Genomic DNA, 8,777 nt, shown 5'->3' on the forward strand with positions numbered 1-8,777 from the left:
GTTAAAAGGTTAAATTATCACAGCTATCCTACAATTTCCTTTGAGGAGTTACATAGTTTAATCCAAAATCCTTTGAAAAACATTCCATTGGTAAGTAGTATTAGGTATATTACTACTAGGTACCTATTTAATTTTTGCCGTTACTATTTCAAAAGTATAATGACATGAACGATGTCTTTACTTTACCATTATGAATAAAATACTTTAGAAAATTAATGTAAACGAAATTTTCTCATGAGTGCCGGCAAAAACGCTGCAGCTGGAGATCTTTGTTTGACACCGTCGACCACGTAGGGCCCCGGTTTGGTCATGAGCACCGTGTGAAGGGTGGGCATGGTGCTGCCGATCAGACACGCAAGCTCGGGGGACACGTTGCGACAGCCCTGCACGTCCAAAAACTTCAGTTTTCTACAATATGTCTGTACCGACTCCAGTGATGTATCCGTCAGTTGATTGCAACCCTGGAATAAATAAAATAAGATTTTAAAAAATTTGTATCGGTGCATGTACATTTGATTGGAACATAAGTACCCAGGTATTTGAAATAAAATTTCATAATAATAATATGTGGCGAGCTGTTGGGGAGTGACGACCCCACGGACCCGAGTGCTCCAGAGAGTCGGTCAGGGTCTCCGTCTCCGGCGTGTCTTCGTCGGTTGGAGTGGACCCCATGGGGACCCGCAGGACTCTCAGCTCTTGCTTGCCTTCATTGGCCGTCCAGAGGGGAGTCGTAAGAGCTATATGCTCCAGGGGTGGAAGTGAAAGATGCATAAGACGCGAGTTGGCACAGTGGCTGTTAACAGTCACTGGGTAGAAAGCGGCGCACACCTCTCGACACCCCTGAGCCGGTCACACCGGTGTTGCTCCTGGTCGTCTTCACGACAGCAGTTTCAGGGGCCCATCTAGTCAGCGGCAAGTCACCACCTGCCTCGATAACGTGTTTTAACATTGTTATGGCAGGTGTCCGGACTTCTTTACAATAGCCCAGTCTCATTGTCCACCCAAACTTCAATCCATAGACCGGTATACTGTTCACTTTTTCTACAATAGTCCCAATGCCTGCTGCGACCGGTTCATGGGTGTCTATTGTTGCGCCTGTGAACGGGTTCCAGCAGGCGTTCTACATGACATTAAAGCTCTCCAAGGGGCCTCTACGTGTTGGATTTATATCCCCACGCAAGATGCATAGGCCCGTGATATCCAAGGAGATACAAATAATATAATATAAATATATGCTTCTAATAGTTGCAATGATACGAATTAATCGGCGTCTAGAATTATAGTTTTAATAATATTGTCGTTTTTCCTCAGTCACCCGTTGACCACGAACGCTGTAAAGGGTTCGAAACGTCGGGATGTATTATAAATTCAATATACGCGATATAATCCGTTTTCATAGTTTTATTATAGTTTTCAGTTGTCATAGATTAGACCCCAATAGTCCAACCGATGGGATACACTGGCAGTAATATGTATAATATTGTGTGACAGGGACAACATAATAGAGAACTATCAATACTATCATGTTGTCCCTGTCACACGATGTTAAATAACGGCCAGTGAGGGAGCACCATTGTTTTAATCAAGGTGTGTTCGGGTAGTTTCGACATTGAACTCTAAAATTATGGGATTATGGATGATTCTCGTAATTTACCCGACATTCTAAAGTAGGTAACTATAATATAATTTGAAAATGAAAAAATGAAAATGAAAAATTGTTTATTTCGTTTAAGAATTACTTATACAGGTAAGTGTTGGTGCCTCTTTTTAAGTAAGAAAATACCTGTTTTAAGAGGCACCGCTCTTCCTTAAAATTGGTAATAAATGGTTTTAAAATATAATATTTATATATAATATTTGTGCTGTTAATTTTCCGTTTTTACACACAAATCAATTCAATTCTAAAGTTTAAGGGCCGGGTCCAGTAAACACTACAGTTGGATAATTCCGCAGCATTGAAACTTTGCTTAGGTACAATTTTAGTGAACATGCTTGGGTACGATTACAGACGGTTTGGCGCAAAACAATGATAATAAATGAGTAATACCAAAGATAGATATAACTCCGTAATAGATGGACACAGTCTAAGGAAAAAATGTGCCTCGAAAATCACGAAAATTTGATTCTCGATCAGATGGCGCCACTACCTTTGGCCTACTCTCGTATAGAGGGCGTTGACGGTTTCGTTTGTTATTTAACAATTTTAACGCATAGTGAAAGAACATGGGTCAAAATCATAAAAATATTTAATGCAAATAAAAAAATCATTTATCCATATTTAAATACATGATGGCCGGTGGGGCCGGAAGGTTCTGGAGTGGCGTCCGCGTACCGGAAGACGAACTGCCGGTAGGCCTCCAACGAGATGAAGCGACGACCTGGTGAAGGTCGCGGGAATTCGGTGGTTGCGAGCGGCACAGGATCGGTCGGAGTGGCGAGCCTTGGGGGAGGCCTATGTCTAGCAGTGGACGTCTATCGGCTGACATGATGATGATGAAATACATTTTATCGTATTTTTTATAAATCTTCATTTTTAGTTTTAAAGTGTGTCGATAGATGGCAGTGAATTTACTGTGGTTACAAAATTTATTATGACAGTAACACTCTATCCTATTATATCCTCTTTGGTAATACTTAATACAAGATTAATATGAACTTTACTATAATCAATAAGATAAGGGTGTACAAAGTAGGGAAAAGTATTTTTATTCGTTTGTTTGACCTCAAAAATATAGGAAATATTACATTAATGATTATAAAAAATAAAATCATATACCTTCAGTTCTAAAGTTTGGAGCCTGTGTAATCCCTTAACAATTTCTGTTACTGCTTCATCCCTTAGATTATAGCAATCAATCAAATTGAAGTGTTCCATACTGGGACAGTTTTCAACTAGATGAACTATTCCTTCATGGGTAATCTGCTGACATCTACTCAGATTCAAAATAAACAGTTCTTTAAAGTTAAAGGCGTAAGTAAGGCTAACGTCTGTAATCCTGTTACATGCACTGATATCCAATACTTGTAGGTTTTTCAAACGTGCCAAAGAGTAGCCTGTGAATGTATTTGTATTTATTTTTTCACACATTCTCATAACATCCAGTTTTCTTTTAGCATCTCGGACTATCTCTTCTTCAGCCCTGGAGCCAAGAGAAATTCTCTGATGTGTACTACTGTTATCATAACTAGACATTATAGGTCCATCATTTTCTCCCTCTACTTCCAATTTTCCCATGCCAGTCAATCCAGCATCAGACACTTTATCACAGTAACTCATTTTTAAACTTTGCAACAATATCTGATTTTTAAATATCACCTGAACTGATGTATCAGTAACTGCATTGAAACAGTAACTTATATCCAATGAACGAAGATTAGGTAATTTTTCCAAAATCATAATCAGGCCAGTCTGATCTAAATTCAATGAATGTATATCCAAATCTTCTAACAAAGTATTTTCTTCAGGACAAATACCTTTGCTCAATCCATCTTTGGTGATCAATTCACATTCAGACACATTTAATGACTTAAGTTTCTTTAACCGGTGCAGTTCCATCACTCCTAGGTCTGTGATTGCTCGACACCTCTGCACATTAAGGTATTCCAAGTTGACTAGATTCTTACAGATATGAACCAGTGATTGATCTGTAACTCTGCTACATAAGCTTACATCCAGCTCTCTTAAGGAAGTTTGATGAGATGTTAGGGCTAGGATTCCAGTGTTTGTGAGCTGATCACATGATCGCACTTCAAGTGATTGTAGCTTAAGATCAGGGGTCTCTGAAAGAGATTTAAGAGCTGCTCCATCAATAAGAGTATTGGAAAATAGAAGTTTTTTTATATTTCTTGCTCTAGAGGTAATAAATTGATGTACAAAGTAAAAGGTCAGAACACTTTCAGATGGATTTAGGGTTATATCTATCCCAGCTGAGTAAAATTTTTTGACCAAGCCCAAGTGGAACTGAAGAGAGCATGCTGATAGATTGAGCTCTTCTAGCCCTGGTGCTGCCATAACAAATCTGTTAAACAGAGCATCAGTAAGGTACTGATTACCACACAAGCTGAGAACTTTAAGATTTTCTAAATTCTCTGCCAAGAGTCCTTCAGTCTTTCCTTCTAACAGTCTCCCAGACATAAATAGCTCTCTACAACTTTGGATGGTCAATGATTCAAGATTTGTACATTTCTGCAAAATGTGGACAAACACTTTTTCACAAATATCACAGTTTCTTAGAGTGAGGCTTAAAATACAATCTCCCATTCTGTCCCAGAATCCCAGTAGTTTATTTGATATTTCAACTTCATTGAATAAATAATTATGATATATTGTAGAAGAATCTTCATAAATTTGCAATAAAGATTTATCTTCACTGAACGCAGATTTGTATAAAATAACCAATTTGTTTTTTAGAAAACAGTGGGCATTTGCAGCGTGATACCACGCTCGGCATGTTTCACTGGCGGCCTTTCTATCAGATTTTGGTAAGTATTTAAAAATGTAGACTAACACCTGAAATATGAAAAACATATATTTAAACATACTATTTCAAGTAAATGTAAGTACGTGTTTTCTAAAAGGCTGATCTATTTATAAAATAGGACTATTTATAATTGAATTTGTAAGTTAATTAAATTATTTGTATACAGGTTCCATGTGATAAAACAAGAAATGTAACTACTACCTTAAAATGTACCATGAAAGCACGAAATAAATGAATACTGAATACTATAAACAAAATATAAAAAATATTATAACAGCATAAAATACTAGTGTTCTTACACTTGTTACATATTATCAAACATAGAGGGAGCTCTGTATTTATTTCTATCGTTATACTGGTCATATCAAACAAAGAAAACAAAGATTATCACCAAGATAGAGCGAGCTCTGTTTAGGTAATCAGATCACGTGAAAAAAAAAAACTTAATATGCAAGGTAACAAAGGAGTCCGCTAAATGCATGGTGTTATAAGATTATACTACTTTTTTACTGTAATGATTACTCACTTCAAAGGGCAAATCCATTATTTACTGCTTGGGATTAACACTGGATTTTTTTATAGCTAAAACAACGGTATAAAAGAACTGTTTTCCTGCACATATGATCATTGATTTACTTCCGTCATTCTCGTCGTACTTGTTTTGACATCCGTGACATTGACTTTCCACAGGCGTGTTTTTCTTTTTATCACGTTATGACGTTATCGTGGTATTTTTTAAACGTGATGAAATATAGTTGGTCAAGCAGATCCTGTCAGTAGAAAAGGGCAGCAAATTAAAAAAAATGTAGGCCCGAATTGGGCGCGAAGGGTTATCGTCCCATAGACAATTTGAAATTGGTTGGGATAAAAATATATTTTTATGTACACAAAATATTGAAAGAAATAATAATAATCGAAAATAGACACAAACGGAGGAAATTTCGTTACCCTATATTCTGTTTTTTTATTCCGTAGACTAAAATGACATTTCATGTGGTGCTAAGAAATGTCATGTCTTACACATGAAACGTCATTTTAGTTTACGGAATAAAAAAACAGACTTTAGTTCACAATCGTACTAATTACGGCGAGAATCTTGTTGTTTTACCATAGTGCACAAACTTAAGGTCGTTATTACAACCTTTCCCGCGTTATGGGTTTGGCAACTGTCAAAGGTTTGCATAGATGGCGCCATCATAGCTTGCCCCTTTTTCTATGAGATTTGGCTTAAAGGGCGGGCATCCAGGGCATAAAATTCCATTTTTTTTGATACAATGAGGTTACAGGCTATAAAAATCTATTTATAAAAAAAGACACAATTTTAGGGATTGACAGGGCAAGCTATGCTGGCGCCATCTGCTAAATACTTTAACCGGCCATTCCTGCCAACCCCATTAGTACGAGCAAAGAGGATATAATAGGATAGAGCGGTAATGTCATAGTAAATTTTGTAACCACAGTAAATTCACTGCCATCTATCGACGCACTTTAAAACTTAAAATCAAGATTTATAAAAATACGATAAAATGTATTAAAATATGGGTAAGTAAATGATTTTTCTTATTTGCATTAATTATTTTTATGATTTTGACCCATGTTCTTTCACTGATATGCGTTAAAATTGTTAAATAACAAACGAAACCGTCAACGCCCTCTATACGAGAGTAGGCCAAAGGTAGTGGCGCCATCTGATCGAGAATCAAATTTTCGTGATTTTCGAGGCGCGTTTTTTCCTTAGACCAAAGGAAAAAACGTGCCTCGAAAATCAAGAAAATTTGATTCTCGTTCAGAGGGCGCTACTAGTTTTGGCCTACAGTCGAATAGATGGCGTTGACGGTTTCGTTTGTTATTTAACAATTTTAACGCATATCAGTGAAAGAACATGGGTCAAAATCATAAAAATAATTAATGCAAATAAAAAAAATCATTTATCTATATTTAAATACAAATTAAAAATATACCACATCATTACATTTTAGCCATTTTTATAAAATGAAAACAAAAAAGAATTTTCAAAACATACCAAGTTTGGACTCCTCCAGAATTGTAGGTATATGTTTGTGCTGTCCTCTGTCCTCAGGTGCAGACATCAAAATACTTGACATTATGGCAAATTTGTGTCAACTTGGTTGGCCAGACCGCCAATAAATAAAAGAAGAAGAAGAAGATTGCGCCAATTCTTGGGATTAGGTTGCCAAGGCGTTAGAGGATATAACCAAACGGAGTAGCCATTCACAGGCGTTCCCCTCTGTCGAAAATAGGCGGCCAATGGTCATACACAATGTATGGACTGACGTTTATCTGACATGGCAATTTTTAAGTTACGTATACATTTGACGTTCCCCTCCCCTGCAAAAATCGGCACTGTTTTGTACAAAATTACATAACAGACAAGGCGTCTCCGTTTGGTTATATCCTCTAAGCCCAAGGCGGACCTCGGCCAGTGAGTATTATTACTACATATATAACGTTGGTAAACAAAACGGTCAAATTCAAAAGTTGTTATATATAGGTATGTACTTTTTGTATTCAGAACTTCTCTCATAACATTTAAAGTGACGTTACGTTTAATCTAGTAACAGAATTTCAGCACAGAACTTAAAATAAGGGCTCGCGTTTTCGCAGGCTCTCCTGTCCTCAAGCTCTATAAGATACGCACAAGATCGGGCACTTATGAGTTTGCGCAGGTTACATTGTTATTGCCACTTGTTGGGCGCCAGAGCTCAGTGCGCGTGGAGCGGCCGCCCTCGCCCCCGTGCCGTCGGTCCCGCGACCCCGCCAACTTTGCACGATACGCGATGTGCAAGTGAAGTGATTTGTTGGAAACATGTCGAGAAGGAAACAGGCGAAACCGAGATCGTTGAAACGTAAGTTTATACATAGTTGTAGGGTAATGTTTTGGAACTTTTCTAGTGCACCTAAATGGATTTACTAGAAGTCTGATAAGCCGGTGCAACTTTGTACGTGAAGTAGTTACTTTATTTTGATCTACCTACATAAAATAAATCAGCGTAAATCGTGAAACTTTTGTAGAAGGTAAGGTAATCGTAACTTCAACTTTCTCGAGCCCGGTCATTTATAAGGGGATTTAGATCCAACACGTAGAATCCGTTTGGAGAGATTTGATGCATGTAGAACGCCTGCTGGAACCCATTTACGGGTATACATCAATAGATACCCGTGCCCCGGTTTCAGCAGGCATTGGAATCTATTGTAGAGAATATGGACAGGGTGGTCTATGGTTTTAGTTTGGGTGGAAAAAGACTGGGCTATTGCAAAGAAGTCCGGACACCTGCCACATAACATTGCTTGCACAAGTTATCGAGGCAGGCGGTGACTTGCCACACGTTGGATGGGCACCTGATGCGCCATCGTAAAGACCGCCAGGCGCAATATTATTATTCTATTTTTTCTACACTTCAGTAGGATAAGATTAAGAATAATTGCTATACCCTCAGGTCAGGGTTCATGTTCACATTATGTTACGTTGTAGGTATACTTATAATTGTTATGCATGAAAGCAATGATTAAATGAATATTGGTTACACTTAAGTACGTTGATAAAATCTACGCTAGCTAGGTACTATAAAAATGCAATTGTCTATGCTCTATATATGGTACCCTACCCTTTATAGTTGACACAATGTAGGTACATACATTCTTGTGGCTAATTACACTTACAAATCCGTGGTGTAGTTTCTAAAATGCAAAAACGGTAGAAAATCGTAGTGTCTTGCTGAGCAAATTCTAGGTAATAAATTAGGTTTTTAAAACGTACTTACTTAAGTGTATAATCATTAGGTACCTAGTCTGAAAAATAAACTTCTGAACCTGTCCAACATAGCTTGATACGAGGGCTGATTAAAAAGTTCGCGGCCTAAGTACGAAAACAAATTCAAACTTTTTAAATATTTTTCATTACTCTATGTAGTCTTTGCCGAGCTCAATGCACTAGTTACATCTGAGTTCTAAGGCCATTACCATTTTTGAAGATGTTTCTCTCCAAGCCTTTAAAATACACGCCCAAATCTTCCACATATTTTTTTTATAGTAGGGAACATGTGGAAGTCCGATGGTGCTAAATCGGGTGAATGGGGTGAGTGGTGCAATATTTAAAACCTACAGTTGTGAATATCCGCCATCGGCATTTGTGACGTCTGAACACATGCATAATCCTAGTGAAGAACTTCCTTTGTGGACTATTCCAGGGCTTTTTACCTTCAATCCTCACGTAAACGGCGTAAATGTTTATAATAATAGTCTTAGTTTATAATGAAGTCCTTCTCAGGATAGTCA

At 37.6% G+C, this 8,777-nt stretch overlaps 1 protein-coding gene across 1 annotated transcript; it reads right to left on the bottom strand.

Moving 5' to 3' along the window:
• Nucleotides 1–176: 176 nt before the first annotated feature.
• On the bottom strand, nt 177–5,141 carry LOC134755821 (F-box and leucine-rich repeat protein 13-like). Its single transcript, XM_063692428.1, has 3 exons — nt 5,008–5,141; nt 2,777–4,510; nt 177–461 (listed from the first exon to the last, which is right to left on the bottom strand). The coding sequence occupies exons 1-3, from the start codon at nt 5,023–5,025 to the stop codon at nt 213–215; spliced, it is 2,001 nt and encodes a 666-aa protein (XP_063548498.1). The 5' UTR covers nt 5,026–5,141; the 3' UTR covers nt 177–212.
• Between the last annotated feature and the right edge of the window lie 3,636 nt (nt 5,142–8,777).

This window comes from Cydia strobilella, chromosome 3 (genome assembly GCF_947568885.1).
Source record: "Cydia strobilella chromosome 3, ilCydStro3.1, whole genome shotgun sequence".
Lineage (NCBI taxonomy): Eukaryota > Metazoa > Arthropoda > Insecta > Lepidoptera > Tortricidae > Cydia > Cydia strobilella.

What these genes read in the sequence shown, in the direction of transcription:
- LOC134755821 (XM_063692428.1), bottom strand. An exon ending in TCCAAACTTTAGAACTGAAG is followed by an intron (nt 462 to 2,776) that starts GTATATGATTTT and finishes TATTTATTCCAG; the next exon opens with GGTTGCAATCAACTGACGGA.